The sequence below is a fragment of the Lontra canadensis genome, unplaced genomic scaffold (assembly GCF_010015895.1).
Source record: "Lontra canadensis isolate GAN:19392208 unplaced genomic scaffold, GSC_riverotter_1.0 scaffold133, whole genome shotgun sequence".
Taxonomy (NCBI): Eukaryota; Metazoa; Chordata; class Mammalia; order Carnivora; family Mustelidae; genus Lontra; species Lontra canadensis.
This window is the reverse complement of record NW_022631127.1, coordinates 3646039-3673795: the sequence shown is the minus strand read 5'-3', so window position 1 is coordinate 3673795 and position 27757 is coordinate 3646039. Positions and strand designations below refer to the sequence as shown.

General features: G+C 39.8%; 1 protein-coding gene across 4 annotated transcripts; it reads right to left on the bottom strand.

Annotated features, from left to right (window-relative positions):
* Positions 1-17699: 17699 nt before the first annotated feature.
* Positions 17700-26301, bottom strand: ZNF660 (zinc finger protein 660). Of its 4 annotated transcripts, none has more exons than XM_032842807.1 (4): positions 26241-26301; positions 25094-25194; positions 23544-23638; positions 17700-19458 (listed from the first exon to the last, which is right to left on the bottom strand). In XM_032842807.1, the coding sequence occupies exon 4, from the start codon at positions 19286-19288 to the stop codon at positions 18296-18298; it is 993 nt and encodes a 330-aa protein (XP_032698698.1). In that variant the 5' UTR covers positions 19289-19458; positions 23544-23638; positions 25094-25194; positions 26241-26301; the 3' UTR covers positions 17700-18295. The 4 variants fall into 4 exon arrangements, with proteins under 4 accessions (XP_032698698.1, XP_032698700.1, XP_032698699.1 ...); XM_032842809.1 differs by having other exon boundaries at positions 23553-23638; XM_032842808.1 differs by lacking the exon at positions 25094-25194 and having other exon boundaries at positions 26241-26299.
* Between the last annotated feature and the right edge of the window lie 1456 nt (positions 26302-27757).

The following is a 27757-nucleotide window of genomic DNA, read 5'->3' as shown; positions in this document are numbered from 1 at the left end:
TCTGTAGATTGTCTCTATATTTCTGTTCAATGCTATTCCTAGGATTTTTCCTCTTTTATAGAACCCCCCTTAATATTTCCTGCAGTGTCAGCTTGGTGGTTGCATAGTCCTTTAAGCCTTGCCGGTCTTGGAAACTCTTTATCTCTCCATCCATTTTGAATGTCAGTCTTGCTGGATAAAGTATTCTTGACTGCATGTTCTTCTCATTTAGTGCCCTAAATATATCTTGCCAGCCCTTTCTGGCTTGGTGAGTCGCTGTGGACAGATTTGACGTTTTTCTGATTGGCTTTCCTGTCTGCATAAGGAGCTTCTTTGTCCTAGCTGCTTTCAAGAGGGTCTGCCTACAATTTTATTCTTCATTCTTACTATTAGGTGTCTCGAGGACTTTCAAGAATCTATAATCTTGGGGGGAGACCGTTCTGCCTCTAGTACATGAACGCTGGTTCCATTCACGAGATTGGGAAAATTTTCATGGAGAACTTGTTCCATTATATCTTCTAGACTTCTTTCTTTCTCCTCCCCTTCAGGGATTCCAATAATTCTGACGTCGGAACGTTTCATGGCATCATTTATTTCCCTGATTCTGTTTTTGTGGCTTCTAAGCTGTTTGTTCCACGCTTCCTCCTGATCCTTTCTCTCTGTTTGTCCTCCAGATCACTACTTCTATCTTCTTGTCTCAGTTACCCCAGCTTTTAGAGAATTTAGATTAGATTGGAACTCATTGAGAGCATTGTGAACATCATCCCTGGTGGCTTTCAGTTCTGCCCTAATCAATTCCATTTGGTCATCTGGCTTTCTCCAACCTAGCTATTGCCTGGATAATTGTTAGCCTGAATTCTCTTTCTGACATATTGTCTATGTTGATAGCCATTAACTCTGTTGCAGAAGGCCCATCCTCTGTATTTTCTTCTGTTGGGCATTCCTCCTCCTAGTCATTTTGGTGAGAGATGACTGAATGGATGTAGCTGGATGAATCGACTGTAGTGCAGTCAAGGTGCACCCTGGAATGCTTCTGAGTAATCAGGATTCCCCACCCAAACGAGAGAAAAAAGAAAAAAAGAGAGAGAGAGAGATACAGGGGAAAAAAAGGGAGATAAAAGAGAAGGTTCAGCCCAAATGGGCCCCAAGGTAAGATTTATGAAGTATACAAAGAAAAACAGACAAACAAAAAGACTGATAAAAGTATATGACAAGAGAAATATATATATATGCAAAAAAAGGAAGAACCTCGTCAAAAAGAACACCAAGTATAAGATTTATATACTATCAGGACAAACACAAATACACAGAAACACTGGTGGAAGAAAAAGATGGGAGAGTGGTTATAAATTCTCAATGTGGGTGAGGAAGGTTATTTTGGTTCTTCCTGGATGTATCTTGATATCTTTGTTAAAGGATTCAACTTTCCTAAAATAAAGGGGGATTAAAAATTGGTTTACCTATAAGGGTAGCATTGATTGGGGAAAGGGGATTACCTTGAAGTTTAACTCTATATGAATATTAGAAAATAAAAATAAAATAGGAATAAACTAAACTAAACTAAAATTTAAAAAAAAATTTTAAAAATAGAAATGCAAAAGAAAAACACAGGTGTATGTATCAAAAAGTTCAGGTTAGAAGGTTATTATGGAATTTGATGTACTGGACATCTCACTATGATGGTAAATAGGTTAAAAATTATCTATATAAAAAAAATGAACCAGAATATTTGGAACGAGTTAAAAATAAAAGTTGTATCTATGAAGTAGTGGTGGTTGTTCTCTTGTCGTCTTTTTTTTTTTTTTTTCCTTTCCTGGTTGGTTTTCTGGGGGAGGGGCCTGCCACGTGGGTTTTCAGTCAATGATGTTCCCTGAGTTAAGTCCTCTCGCCCCCCTTAAGGGGGTGGGCTCTGAGGAAACTGGTTTTTTCAGGCGTTTGTTCGCTAGAGGTTTTTATGTTTGTTCACTTCTTTTCTCTCGCCTTGACAGCTTTTGATGGTCTTTAGAGGTTTTAAGGAAAGCAAACTACTCCCCGACCTCCCTCTCAGAGGAGAAACCTCAGTCTGCTCCCCTTTGGGTGCTGAAGAGCCCATATAAATTCCCCCTTAGCCACTGGCAGAGCAGGTTAAGAGTCGCGGTCCCTGGGGACACAGGATCTTCTGCTTGTACCCAATACCATGGCAGCGGCGGCTGTCTGGGTAGCTCCAGACTGCCAGAGAGGTTCCAAGCATTGATTGCACACTGAGATTTTCCCGCTGGCCCGGGATGGGAGTGCCTGGTCTTTCTCAGTCTAAGCGCACCGGGCTTGCACTCACCTCTCTCAGGGGAGGCTCTGGGGTGCACGCGTCTCAGGCTCTGGTCGTATCTCGTGTCTAAGAGCACCGGGCTGGGCCTTCGCGCACCTCTCTCAGGGGAGGGTGAGGGGCATGCACGTCTCAGGTTCTGTAGTATGGCTCGGCATTCTGCCATCTGGCGAGGCTCCCAGCCCCTCACGGGAGCCGGACCCCATGCGTTCTCCGGCGTGCTGTTGGGTCAGGGACCAAGACCTGGTTTCTCTGCCGCACTCTCTCTGGCTCAGAGCCAGGGGAGGCTGTCCTGGGTCCGGGGCTTAAGCCCCTGTCCCTAGCTGCCCTGATTCCCACAATTTCCCCCCACGATCCTTTGTTCTTCTTGAGTGCTTTCAACCAGTCTCCAAGTTAATGCTGGTCCCCAGACACAGAGCACTCTCATATTGGGGTATTACTTTCCAATCGGTCACCTCTGGTGGCTCCCTCCCCCTTTTGGTTATCTTCCAATATCAGTCCGACGTTCCCACTCTGCTTTACCTGCCCACTGGCGCCTTCTGCTCCTGTAGAGATCCAGACATGTATAATTCTGATCTCAGGCTGATTTCATGGGTGATCGGAGTTCTTTGGTAGGTAATCAGCTCAATTTAGGGTACAGGTTGAAACGGCGCCTCCTCCTACTTCCCCACCATCTTGTCTCTGCCAGTGGTTTTTTTTATTGGGATGGCATTGAGAATAGAGATTGCTCTAGGCAGTATAGACATTTTAACAATGTTTATTCTTTTGATCATTTTGTGTCTTCTTCAATTTTTTTCATGAGTGTTCTGTAGTTCCTTGAGGACAGATCCTTTATGTCTTTGGATAGGTTTATTCCCTGGTATCTTATGGTTCTTGGTGCCGTAGTAAATGGACTCAATTCTCTAATTTCCCTTTCTATGTTTCCATTGTTAGTCTATAAGAAAGCAATTGATTTCTGAATATTGATTTGGTGTCCTGCCACATTACTGAATTGATGAATGAGTTCTAGTAGTTTGGGGGTGGAGTCTTTGGGGTTTTTCATATAAAGTATCAATGTCATCTGCAAAGAGAGAAAGTTTGACTTCTTTGCCATTTGGAAAACTTTTATTCCTTTTTTTTGTCTGATTACTGTTGCTAGGACTTCTAGTACAATGTTGAACAACAGTGGAGAGAGTGGAAATCCTTTTCATGTTCCTGATCTCAAAGGGAAGGCTGTCAGCTTTTCCCCATTGATAATGATATTAGCTGTGGGGTTTTCATAGATAGATTTTATAAAGTTGAGGAATATTCCCTCTATCCCTAGACTTTGAATTGTTTTAATCAGGAACGGATGCTGGATTTTGTCAAATGATTTTTCTGTATCAATTGAGAGGACCATGTGGTTCTTCTCTCTTCTCTTATAGATTTGTTCTATCACATTGAGTGATTTGCAAGTGTTGAACCACACTTGCATCCCAGGGATAAATCCCACCTGGTCATTCTGGATAATCTTTTTAAGGTACTGTTGGATCCTATTAGCTAGGATCCTGTTGAGAATTTTGGCATCCATATTTATCATGAATACTGGTCTGAAGTTCTCCTTTTTGATGGGATCTTTGCCTGGTTTGGGGATCAGAGTAATGCTGGTTTCATAAAAAGAGTCTGGAAGTTTGCCCTCTAATTCAATTTTCTGAGACAGCTTCAGGAGAACAGGGATTATTTCTCATTTGAAAGTTTGGTAGAATTCTCCAGGGAATCCATCAGGTCCTGGGCTTTTGTTTTTTGGGAGGTTTTTTATCACTGCTTCAATATCATTGCTAGATATTGGTCTATTCAGGATGTCAATTTATTCCTGATTCAGTTTTGGAAGCCAATAGGTTTCCAGAAATGCATCCATTTCATCTAGGATGATTAACTTATTGGCATATAACTGTTGATAATAATTTCTGATGATAGTTTCTATTTCCTTGGTGTTAGTTGTGATCTCTCCCTTTTCATTCATAATTTTATTAATTTGGGCTTTCTCTCTTTTCTTTTGGATTAGTTTGGCCAACGGTATATTGATCTTATTCTTTCAAAAAACCAGCTTCTAGTTTCATTGATGCATTCTACTATATCTCTAGTTTCTATCTCATTGATCTCTGCTCTAATATTGATTATTTCCCTTCTCTGTGTGGGGTTGGCTTAACTTGTTGTTGATTCTCCAGTTCTTTAAGGTGTAAAGAGAGTTGTGTATTCTGGATTTTTCAAATTTTTTCAGGGAAGCTTGGATGGCTATGTACTTCCCCCTTAGGACTGCGTTTGCCATATCCTATAGGTTTTAGACCAAAGTGTCTTCATTCTTAAGGGTTTCCATGAATTAAGTTCTTTTTTGATATCCTGGTTGATCCAAGCATTCTTTTTTTTTTTTTAAGATTTTATTTATTTATTTGACAGACAGAGATCACAAGTAGGCAGAGAAGCAGGCAGAGAGAGATAGGAGGAAGCCGACTCTCCGCTGAGCAGAGAGCCCGATGCGGGGCCCAATCCCAGGACCCTGGGATCATGGATAAAGCCGAAGGCAGAGGCTTTAATCCACTGAGCCACCCAGGCGCCCTGATCCAAGCATTCTTAAGCAAGGTGGTCTTTAGCTTCCAGGTGTTTGAATTCCTTCTAAACTTTTTCTTGTGGTTGAGTTTCAGTTTCAAAGCATTGTGATCTCAGAATATGCAGGGAATAATCTGTCTTTTGGTGTCAATTCAGGCCTGATTTGTGACCCAGTATGTCGTCTATTCCAGAGAAGGTTACATGTGCACTCCAGAAGTATGAGTATTCTGTTGTTTTAGGGTGGAATGTTCTGCATATATCTTTGAGGTCCATTGTTCCAATGTGTCATTCAATGCTCTTGTTTCTTTATTGATTTTCTGCTTGGATGATCTATTACTGAGAGTGGCGTGTTACGACCCCTTACTATTAATATATTTGTATCAATATGAGTCTTTATTTTGACTAACAATTATCTTATGTAGTTGGCTGCTCCCATATTGGGGGCATAAATATTTACATTTGTTAGAACTTCTTCTTGGAGAACTTCTTGGTTAGAACTTCCAAGAAGTGGTTGGTAGTGGAACTCTGCTACTACCCTTTAAGAATGATGTAGTGTCCTTCTGTATCTCTGACTACAGTCCTTAGTTTAAAATCTAATTATTCTGACAAGAGAATAATTACCCCAGCTTTCTTTTGAGGTGCAATGGCATGAAAGATTCTTCTCCATCCCTTCACTTTCTGTCTGGATGTATCCTTTGATTCCAAATGGGTCTCTTTTAGACAACATATGGACGGGTCCTGTCATTTTATCCAATCTGCAACCCTGTGACATTTTATGGGAGAATATAGGCTGTTCACATTGAGAGTGATTATTAAAAGATACATTTTTATTGACATCGTGTTGTCTGTGAAGTTCTTGTTTCTATAGATTGTCACTGTAATTTTCCATTATATGTCACTCTTAGGTTCTTTCTTCTTTTATAGAACCCCTCTTAATATTCCTTGTAGTGCCGGCTTGGTGGTCACATACTCTTTTAAGCCTTACCGATCTTGGAAGCTCTTTATCTCTCCATCCATTTTGAATGCCAATCTTGCTGGATAAAGTATTCTTGGCTACCTGTTATTCTCATTTAGTGCCCTGAATATGTCTTGTCAGCCCTTTCTGGCTTTCCAGGTTTCTGTGGACATTTCTGACATTATTCTGATGTGTCTTCCTCTGCACCTAAGGAATCTCTGCCCCCTAGCTGCTCTCAAAAGCTCTTGTTTAAGATTATGATTTGTCAGTCTCACAATCAAGTGCCTCAAGGTCTTTTCCAGATTCCTTGATATTGGGGGGTGTTCTTTCTACCTCTAGGACACAAACGCTTGTTCCATTCCCCAGATTGGAAAAATTTTCATGTACAGTTTGTTCAACAATATCCTCTAGTCTTCTTTCTCCACCCCCTCTGGGATCCCAATAATTCTGACATTGGAACATTATTGGAGTAATTTATTTCCTTAATTCTGTTTTCATGGCTTCTAAACTGTTTGTTCCAGGCCTCCTCCTGATCCTTTTCCTATATCAGTTTTTCTTCTAGATCACTAATTCTATCTTCTGCCTCAGTGGCCCTAGCTGTTAGGGTATTTAGATTAGATTGGATATCATTGATAGCATTTTTAACTTCTTCATGGGTGGCTTTCACTTTTGCCCTTAGAGATTCCATGTTATCACTAATGGTTTTCTCCAACCTAGCCATTGCCTGGATAATTTGTTTCCAATTTGTTAATTGAATTCCCTTTCTGACTTACTGTTTATGTCCATATCCAATAGCTCTGATGGAGAGGGCCCAGTCTTAATTTTTCCTCTGTTGGTTGTTCCTCCTCCTAGTCATTTTGGTGAGAGGTGGTTTAAGTGATGTGTAGCTGAGTATATCAATCACGATGCAGGCAAGGTCCATCTTGGAACACTTCTGAGCAATCAGAAGTCACCACCAAAATGAAAGAAAGAAGAAAAAAAAAAAAAAGATAGAGAGACGGGAAAAAAGAGAAGACCCAGCCAGAATGGGCCCCAAAGGTGAGATTTATATGGTATACAAACAGAAGCAGATAAACAAAAAGACAAACAAAAGTAAATGACAAGGGGAAAAAAAAAAAAAAAAAAAAAGGACCGAGCCAAAACAAACCCCAAGGATAAGATTTAAATAATACCAGAACAAAATAAATACACAGAAATCCTGACAGAAGAAAAAGATGAGAGGGTGGTTTTAAGTCCTCGATGTGGGCAAGGAAGTTTATTTGATTCTTCCTGGGTGTATCTTGATATCTTTGTTAAAGGACTCAACTTTACAGAGATGAAAGGAGATTAAAATTGGCTTATATATAGGGATAGTATTGATTAGGGAAAGAGGATTACCTTAAAGCTCATATCTATATGTATATTAAAAAAAAAAAAGAAAAGAAAAAGAAAAACACAGGTCTATGTATGAAAAAAGTTCAAGTTAAAAGGTTATTATAGAATATGTTGTATTAAACCTCTAGCTGTAATAGTAAGTGGATTAAAAAATTAAAAAAACAAGAGTAGTGAGAACAAATTAAAAATAAATGTTGTACCTATGAAATATACAGGTTTTAGGGCAATATCGTGACCTTAATATGTTGTTTTCCCTTGTTTTACAGTTTTATGGGGATCCTGTGGTGGTGGTTCTCTCGTTCTTTTCGCTGTCTGGAGGAGGAGACTGCTGCTTGTTTATCAATTATTCTTGCTTGGATTGAGTCCTCTTGCTGCCTATCAAGGGGGGAGGGGGCTGTGGAAACCGGTTTTTCAGGCTTTTGTTCTCTGGAGGTTTTTTCCCTTTGGCGGCTTCTGGTGGCTTTTCCGTAGTTTAGTGGAAAGCAAATTGCACCCAGACTTTGTCTCAGAAAGAAGCCTCAGTCTGCTCCCCTCTGGGTGGTCCAGAACACACAAACTCCCCCTCTGCAAACTCCGCTGAGCTGTGCAACCTCCCACAGGCAGAGCACATCCCCAGCCACTGTCTCAGGGGTCACCTGAAGTGCCCACTTGTCTCTGCACCTCCGTGCCACTAAAACCACAAGCGATATTGGTCCAGGGAGCCTGCTTCTGGTGGCTGCCTTTGCCAGGACTGCTCTCTGGGATACAGACCTCAGGTTGGCACTGCGGAATCATGACTTGGCTGGTCCTAGAGACCATTGGCTAGCATCCATACAGAGTTTTCTCAGGCACGGGCATGGAGTGGGTCAGACCCCAGTCACGCAGTGTGCAAAAGTTCTAGGGAGCCCAAGCTGGTACCGTCACCAGACTCCCTCATGTGGGAGCAGGAGTGTGCCCAGCCAAGCCGTGGCACAAGCTGCACAACGCCAGGGGCTCCGCTGCACTCTCTCTGGCATGGATGGTTGCCAGCAGTGGCCATCCTCAGACTTTGGGCTTAGACCTGTACCCATGACCGCCTGATTCCACCAGTTGCCCCTTAAGATCTTTTGCTCTTTTTGAGTGTTTTTAACCATACTCCAAGTTAATGCTGGTCCCCAGTTGCAGGGCACTCTCGTATTGGAGTATTATTTTCCAATGGGTCCCTTCTGGTGGCTCCCTCCCCCTTCTGTTTATACTCCAATAACAGTCCAAACATTCCCACTCCACTTTACCTCTCCACTGGTGTCTTCTGACCCCATAGAGATCCAGAAGTGTATAATCCTATACCTCAGGCAGATTTCATGGGTATTCAGAGTGTTCTGGTAGTAATTAGCTCACTTTAGGAGACTGGTTGAAACAAGGTCTCCTACTTCTCCACCATCTTGCCCCTCCTTCTCTCAATGTCATTATGGTGGTTTCTAGGTATTTCACCAAAGGATACAAAAATAGTGATTTGAAGGGGTACATGCATCATAATGTTTATATCAACAGTGTCCACAATAGCCAAAATATGGAAAAAGCCCCAATGTCCTTCAACAGATGAACAGATAAAGAAGTGGTGTGCATGTGTGTGTATGTACGTATACATATACAGTGGAACTTAGTCATCAAAAAGAATAAAATATTGCCATTTGCAACAATACGGATTGAACTAAAGGGTATTATGCTAAGCAAAAGTAGTCAGTCAGGGGGCGCCTGGGTGGCTCAGTGGGTTAAAGCCTCTGCCTTCGGCTCAGGTCGTGATCCCAGGATCCTGGGATCGAGCCCCGCATTGGGCTCTCTGCTCAGCGGGGAGCCTGCTTCCTCCTCTCTCTCTGCCTGCCTCTCTGCCTATCTGTGATCTCTGTCTGTTAAATAAATAAATAAAAATATTTAAAAAAAAAAAAGTAGTCAGTCAGAGAATGACAAATACCATATTGTTGCATTCATATGTGGAATTTAAGAAACAAAACAGATGAACATAGGGGAAGGGAAAGAAAAATAAAATAAGATGAAAACAGAGAGGGAGGCAAACCATAGAGGTTCTTAACTGTAGGAAACAAACTCAGGATTGCTGGAGGGGTGATGGTTTGGGGGATGGGGTAATTGGCTGTTGGGCATTAAGGAGCGTACTTGATTTAATGAGCATTGGGTGTTATATGGAACTGATGGATCACTATATTCTACCCTTGAAACTAATAATATAGAGTATGTTAACTAAATTGAATTTATTTTTTTTAAAAGATTTTATTTATTTATTTGACAGGGACAGATCACAAGTAGGCAGAGAGGCAGGCAGAGAGAGAGAGATGGAAGCAGGTTCCCTGCTGAGCAGAGCTCCTGATGCAGGACTCCATCCCAGGACCCTGAGATCATGACCTGAGCTGAAGGCAGCGGCTTAACCCACTGAGCCACCCAGGTGCCCACTAAATTGAATTTAAATTAAAAAATGTTTAATGTCATTATTGGTATAGTTTTATATTTGCCATTTTCCCTTCTATTTTTCTTTTTTCTTTTTTTTTTTTTTTTAAAGATTTTATTTATTTATTTGACAGAGATCACAAGTAGGCAGAGAGGCAGGCAGAGAGAGAGAGGAGGAGGCAGGTTCCCTGCTGAGCAGAGAGCCCGACGCGGGGCTCGATCCCAGGACACTGGGACCATGACCTGAGCCGAAGACAGAGGCTTTAACCCACTGAGCCACTCAGGCGCCCCTCCCTTCTATTTTTCATACATCTGTCTTGTTTTCTTGTCTTCCTTTACTTCTTTCATTTGCATTGAATCACTATTTTAACATGTTAATTCCCTTAGCAATTTTTTGTTGCATTTTTAACATTATTACTTAATGGTTGTTCTTAATATTTATCTCGTTATGAGATTCTACTTCAGATTTATAGTAATTTCCAGTGAAATACAAACTCCAGTGTAGCTACCACCAGCACAGTTTTATTCCTTTTCCCTGTTTTTTGTGGTATTATTAGAATTATTACTTTATGTGATTTTGTCTTTTAAAGAACCTGAAAGACAATAAGTATGTCTTATGGACAAACCCACAGTAGGTGAGTACACCTTAAATGACAAATCCACTCTAAATACTGCAATCTCTCTAAGCCTTTAAATTATTTTCTCTAAATTGAAGAAAAGGAGGTTGAACATTTCTGTTTCATTCATGGGGTATAGGGGGTGTATCTTTTGGTTTGTGTTTCAGCCAGTCAACCAAATTGTTAGAACCCTTCCTAACTCCCAGAATTTACCAATTCAAATGCTAATCTATTCTGGAAATAACCTGACACACCCAGAAGTATCACTATCTAGTACCTCTTAGCTCAGTCAAGTTCAATATAAAGTTAACCATCACAATAATTTATGTCTTTAATTGGCATAGAATCTCATCTAATTGGTATCTCTTTCATTTGTGATATTGGTACTTTGTGTCTTCTCTTAATTAATCTTGCTGGAAGTTTATCAGTTTTATTTTCTCTAAAATTTTGGAAGTTAAAAAAAAAAGTACAGTGAGTTCCCGTGTATCTTTCACCCAATTTTCCCCAAAGGTCACATCTTGCATAACTAGAGCACAACATCAATTCAACCAGGAGAGTGAATTGTACAATCTACAGAGCTTATTGAGATTTCACCAATTTTGTATATGCTAATTTGTGGATGTATAATTCTATGCAATTTTATCTTTTTGTTATTAGCTATAACTTTATTTTAATGATTGCTTTGCAATTTATAGTATGTATCTTTATTACTTTCAAGTGACATTATATCACTTTCTGTATACCAGTGCTTTTCAACTTGCTTAGTAGTGGTTCTAACCTGGCGGCAACACCTAGAGATACTTTTGAAACACCAGTGTCTAGTGGGTAGAAGCCATGGGTGCTACTAAATGTCCTATAATGCACAGGACAGCCAACACAACAGCCCAAATTTTAAGACAGGGGCACCTGGCTGGCTCAAAAGTATGCTGCTCTTCATTTCAGGGTGGTGAGTTTGAGACCCACCTGGAAATTACTTAAACTTTTTAAAACATGCAAGACAAATGATGGGAAAAAAAAATTTCCATCTCATTTCATTTTTCTTCTGATGGACTTACTTTAACGTTTTTTGTAGAGAAGGTTGGCTACTGATGAATTCTTTTAGCTCTTTTTCTTTTAAGATTTTATTTATTTATGAGAGAGAGAGAGAGAAAACACAAATGGGTGAGGGGCAAAGGGAGAAACACTCCCCACTGAGCAGGAAGCTAGATGCAGGGCTTGATCCCAGGACTCCAGGATCATAACCTGAACCCAAGGCAGACTCTTAACTGACTGAACCACCCAGGTGCCCCTCTTTTAGCTTTTTAATGTCTGAAGATGTGTCTTGGTTTGTGCTTGAATGATATATTGATTGCTCTAGAATTCCAGGATGGCAGGTTCTTCTTTCGGTGCTTTAATGATGCTGTTTCATTGTCTTCATGCTTGTATGGAGTACAAAGAGAAATCTGTTGTTATGCCTATCTTCTTTCTCTGTGCATGTTTTTTCCTCTGGCTGTTTTCATAATTTTCTCTTCTTGACTGGTTCTGAGCAATTTGTGATGTACCTTAGAGCAGTTTTCTCCAGATTTATTCTAGGCTTACTGTCCTCCACTACTAAGGTAAGCCCCTTCTGAGTACTTTACCCAATGCACAAAGGAATTGCATTTTTTTTAGTCTGACTTGTGGGAAGATGATATTCCTGGCCTTGCTTTTGTGCCTGGAACTGTTCACTCAAATCCTTTCAAACTTTCTTCTCAACCGGCCTTACATGTTTCCTCCTGTAATGTGTCCATCAGTCCTCTGCTGAATATCCTGGGGGAGGAGGGGACCATTCACAGATACCCAGAAATCTCTGTGCAGTTCTTTCTCCTCCAGTTCTATCTTATGAACACTTCCTGCCTCAGTCTCCTTGGATTCTCAGCTCTCTCTTCAACTCAAAGAATTTCACCAGACTCCACTTGGCTCCTCCTCCCTATGCTACTGCCGGGGGGGCTTTCTCAAGGCAATAAATGGGGACACGTAAGGGCTTACTTCATTTATTTCTATCAGATCCTTGTTTTTTTGTTGCTGGTATCAATGTGTTAAAAATCCTTGTTTCATATATTTTGTCTGGGACTTTTGTTTCAGGTAGGGATCTAATTCTGGTCCCTCTAATTCTAATATGGCCAGAACAGGAAGTCTCTTCTTCAGTTTTATTCATGTCTAAGTATTTTCTCATTTTTGTTAAGTTTTCTTCAACCCATGAATTATTTAATTTCCAAATGTATGTGGGGTTTTTTTTTTTAGTGATTTCTATTCTAACTGCATTATGATCAGTGTAGAGGACATTTTGTTGCACTGTCTGGATTTCCCTGGATTGTTCTCTTGACTTCCACCCACTAGAGGGGCAGGCTGAAAGCCCTCAACTGTCAGTCCTCTCCAGAAACTATCCTCAGCTGAAGAAGTCTACCTTATCCAAGATCGTGGTTCCCTTTAAGGTGGTGTGATGGAGCTTGTACTCAGTTGATGAAGGGGTATAAGGGCCCAGACCTCACCCCTGGTCTACAGAATTCTGAAAGGCAGACTGGTCTGACCGAGTTTGAAGCAACTCAGATGACTTCTGCTACTAATCTGGTGTTCTCCCTGCTCTATAGGTGTTTATCCCAAGAACACTCTCCAATAAATTTGCTGCATGTTATCCTTTGTCTATGCATACTTCCTAAAAAGCTCAATCTAAAAACAATTAGATAATTCAGTATTTAAAAAATTTGAAGTTTTAAATAACTATTCCATGAATACTTGCAAGTGTACATATCTAATTTTGTATTACTTTATTGGTTTAGCGTTTCTCAAATTTAAACCCTAAATTACCATGAGGATTGACTCATGACTACTAATTATTAGCAAGACTTTTATTTTCCACTTATAGCCCATGACAAATCTCACAAGCTTCCTTGATGTACTCCTCTGCTCCTGGTTGACTTTTTCCTAAAGCATGCTTTCACTGAGGATATAGCTTATAACATCTGGGCTTCTTACAGAAATCTCACTTCCAATTCTCCACCTTTATAAGCTCACAGATTCAAATCCTGCCCTTGCAGCAGATAAAATCTATGTTCCTTGGTGACCAATATCACCAAACTACCTCACAGCACCCAAGGTATCACCAATGACATCTTGCTGGCATCCAGCTCCTCTTTATTTTAGGCTCTGTGCATTTATTTTATCTTCTCAAAAGCCCTTTAAAAGGATGTTTAAATTTTACCCAGAATTTCTAGATTGTTTTGTAGCCAAAGGGCTTTAATTATCTAGTTTGCCATACTGTTTTATTATACCTTTTAAAAGCATGAATCTCTGCTCAGTTTTGTGATAAAACAAACACTGCAAATATGACAGCATTTTATTTCATACTCTGTAAACTGGTTGCTAATTTGTCATGGTTATACAAACTTCAGTATATATCTCAATAATTTAGTAATTTATAGGTTCTTCTGAGGGAAAAATGGACAATTATCACAGTAGTCATGTAAAGAGTCAAGGATCCCAATGAAAAATTTTCTTTCAATTCCCACTGCAAAAGCATTGTTTTATATAGATTCCCAGACCCTGGTCCAGATTTGGTGGGCCTCAGAAATTGATCTGTATGTGTGCTGTTACCTCTTGTGGTTCCTAGATTTGGAGTCCACTGGTCTTAGTTTCAGAGACACGTTACAGCTTTTTCATGTCTACACAATCCCTGTGGTCAAATTGTGCCATGTGCATTTAAACGGTCAGTGGGAAGAGTGGGAACTAGTCAGGTCCTTGTCTGTGTTGCCCATAAAGGAGTCTGCCATCTTCTTTATACCACTTACAAACCCACTTTCTGGAGCAGAAACAGACATCAGGGAACATGGCTGGATTTATATAGCCATCTAAGGTCTACATAATAGTAAAGATTTGAAACACAGACGGGGCCAAAAAAAGGAGCTGGGACAATAACAGGCTGTACAAGTCCTTTAAGGAATTACAAGACACTTTCTATTGGCTAGAAAGCTCTTGTTTATGTAGTAGAAGTATAAAAATAACAAGCTGCATGTTGTGTTTAAATCAGAAATAAGCCAAATCAGTTCATTCCAAAAAACAGCTGCCTAAAGAAAAGCAAACTGAAGTGTTTCTTCCCACTCTGAACAAAGGAAGCAACAAGAAAAAAAAAAATTCAGTGGTATTTATAACAAGTAAATAACAACAGATTTATTGGAGATACTATAACTATGTCCTGCAAAAACAGCTTTATAACATCAGGTGATTAAAGACAGTCTAGTTTCTGAAAACAATCTAACAATGCAAGCATACTATTTTATTCATTTATATTAAATGGAATCATTTATATTTAATGGAAAAATTTTAAAAAGTCTGTCACTGAGGATACAGAACTGAAATCAAATTTAGTCTTATGGAATTTAACGCCCTTTTTGGTTTTGATTTTTTTCTCAGTTCCAAGTAAGAACTAATACAGTACATACCATCAATAAAAAGTATCTCTAAACCTAGAAAGACATTCTATGCTTAATTCTTTGTCTTTCATATTTCTCTTTAATCAAGCTATATAAAATGAGACTTTATTTCACATTATCTCAACTAAAAGGAGACATATATATCTCTATTCTACACAAGAGCAATTCTACACAACCAGGAGGTCTATGGCTAAAAATATCACCTCTTTATATTCCTCCAGAATATTCAGGGTACTAAAGACATAAATGAGTAAGTGTGAGTGCACAGGAAGCCAGCAGATAACAAAAACAGTGCTGGGTAATATACAGTAATCCTGTGATGTATATTTCAAAAGAGCTGGGGTTTTGATGAGCTGGGTTGATGGAGAATAGAGAAAAAATAGCAATAAAGACAGGAAAATGGGTTGAGGGAGACAAAAACTAACAATTGAGGTGCTGCAGAGGAAGCACTGCTATTAAGGAACAACTAGGTTTCCATTAGTACAGAGGATGCTGGAAAAAACAAAGAGACCCTGAATCCAGGGTGCATCTTGAAAGATCTGAAAGTATGGTAAGAACTGCATAATTAAATTCTGACTGAAGTTAACAGCTGGTGGTTTTGAAAGGGTCCCTGGAGGAAGGTGGATAATCAGTTCAAATTATAGTGCAGAATATTCATCTGAAAGGGCATGGGGACCACTTATAAGCATTTACTCTTGCAGCTCAAGACAGGTATCTGCCTAGAAAATGGGTGAGGGTTTATTATCTTACCTTGCCTGAGGCAAGATATGTGAAGATCTGTATTCAGATTGCTGGGTTTGAGATGACACAGTATCCTTCCAGAAGGTATTTACTCTTGAAGATCACAAAAATCTTTAAGATGAAAAAGAAAGCCTATTTGAAAGAATCTCAGATGCTATGAGACAGTGATAGGAAAGTATCACAGAATACCTGCTTGGCAACATAGGAAATATCAACAACTCTGCTTGGTGATAATAAATGTTCAAAAAATAAACTCTGATAGTCATATAAGAAGCCAACTGCCTGTTTTCTTAGTTTTGGCCACCAGTGGACATTAGTCACGGGGAGTTTCCACATAGGTAATCAGCGGGTGAGGATGGCTGGCGAGACAAAAGGCATGGGATACTAATTACAAACACCTCCCTTAATTTTAAAAGGACACAAGACAAGGGAAAAATGGTGGAAGGACACTTAGTACTACAGTAATGTAACCCACTGCCACATGTGGGTTACCCTACTCTCATGTCCACCCACTCTTGGGGAAGTGCCTACCAAACAGTCCTATCCCTGAATGCAGCAAACCTTGTTTTGAATAACTATACAAAGAGGGACTAACCTCTAGACCTTGTTTTGAGTAACCATGCAAAGAGGGATTATAACATCCCAAAATTGAATGTAAGCCACTATCCTATCAAAATAGGACAAAACCAAACCCTTTTCACACAATACCCTTTACAACCTTCTGCTTCTTTGTCTCCAGTAACAGCAAGGAAGAAATATATAATTCTTAAAACTAAATTACAAGGTGCAGAGATAAGCCATAAATTGAATTCAGAGAAGATGGATAGCATCTTCCTTATGAAACCATGACCAAATGATTATCCAGATACAATTACCTTTCATTGAGGTGTCTACTCAGGAGAGTCCCAACTGGTTTCCCACTCACATACAGAACTGCTATGGTGGGCAGAGGCACTTTGGGATCATGAAGAAAGCATGGACTTAAAACTCAGATCTGAGTTCAAATCCTGGTTCCAAGCACTAACTACTGAGTCACCTAACCTCAATGAGACTCAATTTTCTTGTACAAATGTTAAAAGAATTGAATGGGATAAGAATAATCACCATGTGCATAAGACAAATGGCATTAGGTTTAAGGATTCACTGTATATGAAGAGAGGTGACTGCATTTAAGAATGGGCAGATTCTAAGTGTTCCCCATGGGATCTTGAGCTAAGGACTTAGAAGTTTAAAACGCTGAAAATGGGTTAAGGCTTTCTCAAAGGGCTGGACATAAAGGCAGAGGAAGCTAGTGAGCGCCTGTAGCACTGACTGCACAGCATTCCTCCCTGCTCCCAAGAAACATTTCCTCAAAGATAAAAGGGAGAAGGCAAATAGATCAGAAAGCCTTAGCTCCTTTCCTCACTTCCTGACTCTGAAAGAGTTGTGAAGAGTAGAGTTCCCACTTATGGCCAACATCTTACAACCGGGAGACTGCAAAAAATGAAATCCAATATGCTGAAAATTATGGAATGAAGACTTAAGTTTGATGAATTGCTCAGTTGCCAAACCAAATTTGGGAATGCTTACCTCCAGACTTCCCCATAAGTAAACAATCGATGTTCTTAAGGTTTTAGCTACTAGTTCTTGATATTTTGCTCATTACACCTGAAAATGTCCTAAAGGATACCTTAGGTAAAACTTCCTGAATCACTCTAAGAGTTTAGAAACACTGCTCCGATGTCCCATAGTTGAGCTATTTTCATTTACTATGTGCCAGCCTTGTCACACAATACATGAATTATCTCATTAAATCCTCACAACCCCGTGAAGTAGGTAGTTATTCCCTTTTTCAGATAAGTCTAAGGCTCAGTGCAGTTAAGTGACTTGTCCATAATTGACAAGCTAGTGCATGGCAGATCTGGGATCAGAACACATACCTCTGATCCCAAAGACCATAATTTAAGATACCAAATTATACATGAGAAGGCAGAGTCTTCCCCTCGTTTTAGATTATGCTGAGTGCATCTTTACAGGTTATGTACCTGCCATTGTTTCAATTTCATAAGGGGTTATTTTTTCTGGTTTTGTAGATATATATCGAAAATATGAAGTCTCTATTACCTGCAGATCCTTCTACAACCATGGGAGAGGAGAATGTGGTAAATTTTTGTTGTTCTTTTAACCTAAGAGTTTAAAAATGTCAGCTTATTTTAAAACTGCAAAAGACCAAAACTGATGTTTATTATTTAACAAACAGGAAACAGGCTCTTAAAGGAAGTGACTTGCTCATGCTTCCCCTACTACCAAGTGCCATTAGGGTGGAATCCCGTGAGTTTAGGGTCCATGTTCCACATGCCTTTCATAACACTGATGAGTGAAAATGAACATGTACTCACTGTATTTAAAAAATACTATACTTCTTTCCTGAATATAAAAGTAGTATATTCTTGTAGAAAATCTAAAAAGCATAGAAAAGTATAAAGAAAATAGAAATCACCTATAATCCTACCACCCAACGATAATCACTGTTAAAGTTTTGATTTGGTATTATTTCATTCATATTTTTCTCCTATAGGTACGTTTTTTAAAAATTTGGATCAAATTTGTTTTCTCTTTATCTTCCATTTTATACAAATAATTTTCCTCATGGCATTATTCTTTAAAAATGTTTATAACGGCTACAAAACCATCATGTAGATAGACCATCATTCATTTAAACCCCATGCTACTGAAAATCTAGTTCTCTTCCTTCAGTTATGTATGATGCCAGCATGAATATCCCTCTGATCATCTTTGTCTGCTTCTGGTTACTTTCCCTGTATGGAGTCATAGGAATTTAATTAAGGTTGAGAATAATGAAAAATTGTTTTTCCAAAAAGTAGCAATTAGGCCTACTACCAACAATATATGTTTTTTATGATGTTTCTTTCTCCTCATTATGTTTTCTCTGGTGTTGAAGAAGCTGTGAGCTGTAACGATAGGCTTTCCCACACTCACTACATTTAAAGGGCTTTTCCTTAGTGTGCGTTCTCAAATGTAGAATAACTTGAGAAGTCTGCCTGAAGGTTTTTCCACATTCGTTACATTTATAAGGTTTCTCTCCAGTGTGAACTCTCTGATGATCAACAAGGTTTCGATTAGAAGTAAAAGCTTTCCCACATTCATTACATTTGTAAGGTTTCTCTCTACGGTGAAGTCTCTGATGTTCACTAAGGGTCTTCCTTAAAATGAAAGCTTTTCCACACTCATCACACTCATAAGGCTTCTCCCCTGTGTGAATTCTCTGATGGTCCATAATCTTTGTATTAGAAACACATGTTTTCCCACACTCCTTACATTTGTAAACTTTTTTTCCTTTGTGCATTCTTTGATGTTGAGTAAGGTTTGAACTACGGCTAAAGGCTTTCCCACACTCGATACAAGTGTAGGGCTTCTCCCCAGTGTGAACTCTATGATGTGAAATGAGACCTGAACTCCGACTAAAGGCTTTCCCACACTCCTTACATTCATAAGTTTTCTCCCCACTATGGATTCCCTGGTGCCGAATGAGGTGAGACTTACCACTGAAAGATTTCCCACATTCACTGCATGTGTAGGGCTTCAGTCCAGTGTGGATTCTCCGATGTACAACAAGGTTGGAGCTATGACTGAAGGCTTTTCCACACTCCTTACACTTATAGGGTTTCTCTCCTGTGTGGATTCTCTCATGTACTGTAAGATTTGCACTCTGACTAAAGGCTTTCCCACACTCAGTACATATATACTGTTTCTTTTCAGCCTGAATTCTCATATTTGTTGCAGGATCCAAGCACTCACTACCATCTTTTTCATATTCATGCTCACTCACTTCTGTAAGTGTTTTATTGTCTTTAACTGTCTTATGCCTGAAGCTTCTTGTCTTTCTCATTTTCTCTTGCTTGAAGCATCACAATGGCCTGTTGAATCTTCTCTTTCTCTTCAGAAAAGCTTTCTAAATTTTTACTTCCCTGGGAACACCTCTGTGGAGTTCTCGTCAAAGTGTAAGATTCTCACGTTTTAGGAGTGATATTGGAATCAACACCTCCTCAGTTCCACCATCTAACAGAAGAAACAGAAATTGCACATGTCACCTATTCTCTATCCAAAGATCACAAGATGTGGTACATCACAGGGCCTCACAAGGAAGAGGAAATGTTCAAAGACAGAGAGAACTGATCAAAAATAAGATGAAAAAAAAATGAGGGTAGACCCAGATGCCTAAGTAAATAAAGGCTTATGGAAAGACAAGAGGGGAACCCAAAAAGTCCAGTATCAGGGTAAGCAATAAGTAATATAAAATCCACCCTGTTTCCTCCTGTCTCACATCTACTCCCAGGATTAGAGCCATCAAACTCCTCATCTGGTCCCTAGAAAAAATGAACTGAAAGATCCTTAGCTCAGTAGCTCTCCAAAACAGTTTGGCTTTTAGTTCTTGCTGACCTATTCCCCTAATACCAATGATATAATGGCTGGCACAAAATAGATGCTCAAGAATTGTTTCATAGACCAGCAACTGCAATTGTCTTAGGGTATAACTAAGATTTCATCTTTTGCTCTACATCCAGGTATGAGGCCCATGTCTACATCTCTGTTCTTAAGCCCTGTCTTAGTAAGGGGTAACACTGTTCTTCAAGTAACAGAGACTACTGGAGCCTAATCACACCATAACCTACTCTCTAGGGACTACTCTGTAGCTGGATCCAGCTACATATGCTCATTCAGTCTGTCTGCTTCTCACCAAGTTATCCCTCTGATGAACTATCACCTAATCTACTGTGCAAACCAGAGAGACTGAGTTGGGGAACAGGGCTAGCTAAAGCATGGCAGGGTAAGGTCATGCTTTGATAAGACTTTGCATGATACAAAGTATCTAACTTTGGCAAAAGGGTGAAAGTAGTAGACAGAACAACCAAAAGGGGCTAATACATGAAACCGATGTCAGGAACAAGCAGGAACTTCTCAATGAGTTTGACACAAAATATATAGGTAATATAGGTATATATATAATATATGTCTATATATATATATATACACCTATATATATAGATATATAGATATATAAATATATATTTATGTCATATATATAAATGTCATATATATGTCATATATATAAATATATATATGTCATATATAGGTGTATATATATCTATATTTATACACCTATATATGACATATATTATATATATATATATAAAAAAATAGCAAAATGAGAGAACTCTATAACAGTAAATAAATAAACTTACCCACCTGTTCATCCATCTGTTCATTCATACCACAAATAATTATTTCTACTTTTGAGATATATAGGTAACTCTAGCATACCTCAAATCCGGAGGGGATTGGGGCCATAAAAGAAAACAGAAAAATGATTCCATGATACTAACACATAATTAATGTTCCTTTTACTATATTCCTCTTCAAACTTGTCCATACTTAGATTATATATGGTTGCAAGTATACGATAGATATAATTTTGCATCCTACTATATGTAATTTTCCACATTGCTATTTAATCATAAGACCATTTTATGACTATATAATACACTACCAATTGAAGTTGTTATAATTTACCCACAATTTTGCTAGCACTCAAAATTTTTGTTGCTCCCTGCTGTTTAACCACTTCAATAATGCTATCATGATCACTTTCCACAAAGTTTTCTTCCTACTGAAATATATTCTTAGGATAAAAGTTCCACAAAGGAGTTGTTGGGTCAGAGGGAATGAAATTGTTTTGCAGTGATGGCTACTGCTTTTCAAAAAAGTCTGACCAGTTTCCACGGTCTCACAGCTTTTCAATAAGCTGAGTCACAATTTCTGGAGGAGGAGCATATCTAAGGGTGAGTGCTCAAGACCAGCAAGAAAGGAAGAGAACTTCCAACTGAGGTTAGAGTTCATATTTCAGGAATATAGGTGCCACTGATGCCATAGAGGGACACATATATACAAATCTGTGCTCAAAATATAAACAGGAGGCAAAGAAAACAGTGGGGAGGGGTGGATTCTTGCTAGATCCTGAAGTATACTCACAACCAACTGTTGCTACCTTTCCTAATCAAAGAGGTGGAAACTCAGTGAGAAGCCAGGGGCCTGCAGAGCAGAGTGGAACAGTAAGTTAAGCCATTTCCAGAGTTTTCTGAGACAGTTGATGGTTCTTTCTTTTCCATTTGTAATCTTCTCTGAAACTCTTTTCTTTATACATGTCTTAAAGCAGTAATTATTGAGCATTCTACTCTGTACACATTTCTTGTTTCGATTTAGCAGGGAAAATAATAAAAATATTAAAAAGTATTATTACAGAAAAGTAGAAAATATTTGTGGTATGAATGAACAGATGGATGAACAGGTGGGTAAGTTTATATTTACTGTTATAGAGGTCTCTCATTTTGCTAACAAATTATCTTCTGCTAACTTTTATTATATTTTAATTATTTTTATGGTATTTCTTATAAAAAGTTGGGATATGACTTTAGAGGATCCACATAATTACTAGAACAAAATATTTTAGAGATTCAGAATGAGACAATGCCTTGAAGCCAGCCCCAGCATGTCTCATTTCTAGACATGACTGATCTAAATCTTCTCAGCTAACTACTATAGTAACTTTTCTGTTGTTAAAAGCTGCTATAGAAAAGATACATCTCATGGCTTTCAAGAAAAAGGTGTCTATGGAAACTGTTAATAGCCAGGTATTTACATGGCTCTGTCACAAAGCAATAAATACCATTAATGAATGTAAAAAAATAAATAAATAAAATAAAGCATGGTTACATACTGAATGTTTCCCCTTTCCCCCACCAAAACACACATTGAAGCTCTAACCCCCAATGTGACTATATTTAAAGATGTGACTTTTAACAATGTAATTAAGGTTAAATGAGATCATAAGGGCTTGGTCTGATAAGATTAGTGTGTCCTTATAAAAAGACATGAGAGACCTCACTTTTGCTTCCACTCCTGCCTCCTTTCCCCCAAACAAACTAAGGAAGGTCATATGAGTAAAGAACAAGAAGGTGGCCATCTATTAGCCAGGAAGAGCATTCTCACCAGAAACTGAATTAGGTGGTCACCTTGATCTTGGACTTACAGGCTCCAGAACTGTGAGAAAATGAATTTCTGTTGTTTACACTGCCCAGTCTGTGGGATTTTGTTATAGCAGACTGAGCATACCAATACAAGCATGAAGTATCAAACCTACATTTAAGGAGCTTACAGTGGGGTTAATCATGAAAAATGAGGAGACCAAATTAAGATTTACAAAGTACCCAATCAAGAGGTAAACGGTACTAGGGAAGGGAGCAATTACTGGGGCCCAGAATACTCGGGGAAAGGTGTTTTAAGAAGGCAAACCTTTGGCTAAGTTCCAGAACATGAAGGAATGGTTTCCTCAAAAAGAAGCTTGTGAGGGAGGGGAAGGTAAAAAAAAAAGAAAAAAAGAAAAAAAGGAAGCTTGCACAGGGCCAGCATACTCAGAAATAAGTGGGTGATTACACTATCACGTAGCTTCACGATGGTGGGAATTTTGTCCATTTTGTTTACCTTTGTCTTCCCAGCATCTAGCACAGTTCCAAGTACACAGTAGGCAACAAAGAAAAATTTTTGAATGAAAAGATGGAAGAATTAAGTTGTATGAAGCAATATGAGCCAGAACACTGAAATTATGGGGCACATATGGGTATAATTCGATGGTCAATGGGTAACAAGTATTAACCATCCTCATTTTCTTTCCCCACTCTATATTCTTTTTTCTACTTTGCTGTTCTTCTCTCTCACTCTCACTTGTCAAGAATACAGTTTCCAGTATCATTCCAGCATCATTATTAATAGTGGTCCCCTTAACTCATGAAAATATTCCAGTCTGGACAATAGATTTCATATCATCGTACCTAAAAGTGGAATTAGGAAAAGAATGCTTTACGGTATACTATTGTATATTGACTATACTTCAATTAAACTTGTTTTTAAAAAAAAAATGATTTAGGAAGATTAGCCCAGATAGATTAGAGGTTAAAAAAAAAAAAAGAATGGAGGAAGGGAAATGAGTTAAGAAGAAAACTTTAGGAATGCAGGATGGGGGACCATCAGAGGGTCTGCCACTCTCTAGGTGTCTGAAAACCTTGGGAGGTTGTATTCCTTCAACTCACCAGCATCACCTGCCTGTTTGGGTTTCTGTGAGCAGGAGTCACATGGCCCTTGGTTACTGATTAGCTGCAATACAGTGACGAATAAGAGGGAATACCTGAAAAATTCCACACAGACAGATGAAAGAAATATAAAAACTGAAATGAGAAAAAAAGATTTAAAAAGAACTGGGAGAAAATTATCAGGGGACTCCTTGATCTCAGGCACATAAAACAAAGCCTGACATCATAACAAAAGCAGATCATCTTCTGATAAGTCTTGCTTCCCTCTTAGTTCCCGCAGAATCACCTTGGGCTTCTTTATGGCACATCCTTGTGCATTTCTCTTTTTCCCTTCCTGCTCTTCTAACCAAAATCTCTGTCTCAGTGAGCTAATGTATTTGCACAACTTCCTTTTTACCCTCTGTCTTATTCTCAAATTTGTATTCCTGACATATTCTTCCTTTTCTCATCTAAAGTGTTTTCCTACATCTTCATCTTTCTTAGTGACATTACCATTGTTGATATTCAGACCTGGATCTGATAACCTTGAATTTCTTTCTTTCAGTCACCCTCTGTATCCACTCTAATACAAGTTTATGCTTTCCTGGAAATTCCTGGATTTCATCATTTTCTTTCCTATCATTTGTTCATTCATTTCCCATTCATTTGTTCATTCATTCAGCAAACACTTATTGGACACCTAGAGAGTGGCAGACCCTCTAATGGTCACCCATCCTGCATTCCTAAAGTTGTCTCCCAACTCATTTCCCTTCTTCCATTCTTTTTTTTTTCACCTCTAATTCATGTGACCATAGAGAAATTTCTGTACTTAAAAAGAACACAGTAACAAAGCTGTAATATAAACTAGGGCTGCCTTATACTAGAATTGGATGTATGTCTCTGTCACTTCTCCTCACAAGTACACATTAAGCTCTAAGCCCCTGAGAGCAAGGCCCATGGTATTCATGGATGGAATTCCACAAAGTACCTAGCGCAAAGAGGGTTCAGTAAATGTTGTGTGATTTGAAATCTTAAACGAGTTCAAGATTCTGATTCTATCTGGGTGTAGGGGTGATAAGAACTGCACCCTTCACACATGACTATCACCATCCCTTCTCCACCTGTTCATCCCTTTCGTACTTCGTATTATCTGAACACCATGACAGTATATATACAGTCTTGGCAATGCTGTCTCAACAGGGCCATCCAGGAGCTCCAATACTCAGCTGACTTAGTCTAAATATGCAGAGATTCTCAGAATGTCGGAGCTGGAAGGAATCACCCAGATCCCCCAGTGTCTTCTATCAAAATGTAGTGATGGGGAAACAAACTTAGAAGAAAACTGCAACTCAAATTCAAGTCTCCTAACACCCAGATTTGAGTTCAACTATATTACCTTTCCTCCCATCCCTAAACTGTACTCCTCAAGGTCCAGAGGGCTCACTCCCACTCTTCTGGTTCTCTCGTCCTCAATAAATAGCCATACAGAAATGCTCCCTTTCAGCCATGGTTCTTCTTCTAGTCAGCAGATTCCTGTCAAATTATAACTAATTTCACAGTATAGGTCTCACCTGGCCAGCACAGCCTTACTCCGAAGAATCTGCCCAGCACAAATCTTGCCTGACCTCTTCCTCGGGTTTGGTGAGGAAGTTCCTAAGAGGGTGTCCTATCGCTGTAAACAGAAGAGAGAAGATTGCGTTCTCTGAGATCAACTCCAAGCAGACACTCAGGGCAGTATCCCATCCCTGGGTAACTTCCTTTCTTATAGAACTATGAAAAGCTAGGATGATCATTCCCATTGTGAAGATGGGGAAATGCAGCTCCCAGAGATTGAATGACATGCCAAAGGTAGTATGGCTGGTAAGAGACAATCTTCTGCGTCTGAAGGTAATCCTCATTCCATCAAACTACAGCTGCTCCTTCTCACCTGTTCTGTTTGACATCTAAGTCTCCATATCTTTCTCTAACTGCAAAATGCATTCCACCTGCAATCCTGCTTTCCAGCCAAAGTTTGCAGCAGAGAGATGAGAAGGGAAATTTGAGTCAAGTGTCTTTAGAAAGGAAAAACTAAGTCTTTAAAGGGAGGATGAAAAGTGAATGTTTTCTTGTTTCTTTGTTTATTTTTAATGATCACCTAGTTCTTAGGATTACTAGCTCTCAAAATCTGTTTTGTGTTTTCAACCTCTCCAGATTTCCAGACTCGGCTTCTAGCCCTTCAAGCTTGTTCCATTTCTTGCCTACCAGAAAACACCTTTGCTTTGTACACACTGTCACCCCCAGGACCTAGCAGTCAGTGGTAGGTGCTCAGTAAGTACTGAATGAATGAATGAGTAATCTCCTGCAAAACTCTGTTGCTCACTGGGAACACAACGGGGACTAGACTGGTATTCGATTCAAATTGGGGTTGTGGAGTCCGTGCAGCCTGTCTGGGCTCTAGACCGCTATTACCAGGGCGGCCTGCTGGCTTAGGGGCGGGGACGGCAAAATTGTATAAACACCGTCAGCCCTATCAGAGCGAGCTGCTACGCGGTGTGGGAGATGAGACCCCAGACAACGGGACAGAGCCGAACGAGGGGAGGGAGAGGCCCTCGACTACCCCTAGAGAGACTTCCTCCCCGTTGCCGTAGCGGCTGCGCTGAAGGAGGCCTGGGTCCCGGCCGGTGTCAGCCACCCTCTCCCAGAACACGGACCGAACCCCGACGCCAGGCTGCCACATACCTCTCGTCGAAAGCGCCAGACTCACATCTCGGAACACAGCGGAGACGGAACTGCGTCACTGGCTCTCCACTAACTCTCAACTTGACCCCCCCGGGCCCGTCTAGGCATCTGGAGGTTTCGGAATCTCTGTGCCCTGGAGGTGGGAGCATCCCATCCCTCAGGCGTCTCCCAGCATCGCGGGAACCCTGGCCCCGCCTCCCGAAGAGTTTTTGCCCTGTCATTGGCTGGGAGGATGAAAGGGCTCAGAGAGTTCAGCCAATTGACTCCAGAGGGCTCTAGAAGGGGTGGAGTCTGAGGAGGAGACCTGGTTAGGCCGGGAAGAGCAATCAATCAGCTTCGGGGCCAGGCTGCCTTTCTCCATCTGAGAGGCTCCTTTAAATCACATTCCTTGCTCTAGCAAAGTCGTCTTTCCTTCCACATATGCCGTGCCTTTCAGCCGCAAAGCCAGAATCAGTTCCTGTTTACCGGTAGCATATAAAATGGCACTGTGGGGTGCCTAGTACGCCGCTGGTTTAGACACTGCTGATGAGGTAGTGAAGAAAATGAACTCGCTGCCTCCTAAGGCGAACTTTCAGGTCAGGGGCTGCAATGATAAATAAATACATCTGGGGGAAGATGTTCCTGTTCCTCCTAATAGAGGGAACATCAGGAGCAAAGTCCTTGAATCGGGAGGGAGGTGGAGGGCACATTTCAGACCTTATAGACCATAAGGGCTTTGGATGTGTCAGTAATAATACTGGAGGGTTATGGAACCGAGGAGTGACATGATGTTACTTTTTTCTTTTCTTGACACATATCTAAAGTTTATTAGCTATTAAACACAAAAGTAGCCAAGAAACTTGTTCTATAAATTCTGTGGATTTCTTGCTCATAGTTCCTGCTCATTCAGAAAAACAAAACAAAACAAAACAAAACAAAAAAAAAGCAAAACAAAACAATTCTCACACACGGATGTTTCAACCGATGACATAACATTTTAAAAATTTGCTCTGGCTGCTCTGTTGAGAACAGTCTGAAAGTGGGTGAGAGTAGAAGCAGGGAGATTAAGAGGTCATTGCAGTATTCCAGATGAGAAATGATGGTGGCTTGGATAGCTTAGAAATGATGGACATGATGAATAACAGTTCTGCATATGCATTTGATCCTAGAATAATGGCATTATTAGGTTAGGGACAGTGACCCTGACAGTAAAAGGAAAATACACATATCCACATTTCGACTCCCTCGAAATTTAACTATTGTTAAGTCTGTTGGCCAGAAGCCTTATGGATAACATTGTCAATTCATACTTTTGTATGTTACATGTATAATGGCTCTCCAGCCAGGCTCTGACACTGAGGTCAACTCCATAAATGACACTGTGTTTGGAGACACTACTGCCTCTCAAGTCACATGCCCATGGGCTGGCCATGTCAGAGTCCACTGTCTTAAGCTGAGGGCCCAGCACCATGGCCTGCCAGACTACCTTTAAGGAGGTGTTTTCCTGGGTCTCTACTCCTAGCAGTCCTACTGCTGTG

Excerpts from the sequence above, each read along its gene's own strand:
- ZNF660 (XM_032842807.1), bottom strand. The coding sequence starts at position 19,288 with ATGAGAAAGACAAGAAGCTTCAGGCATAAGACAGTTAAAGACAATAAA.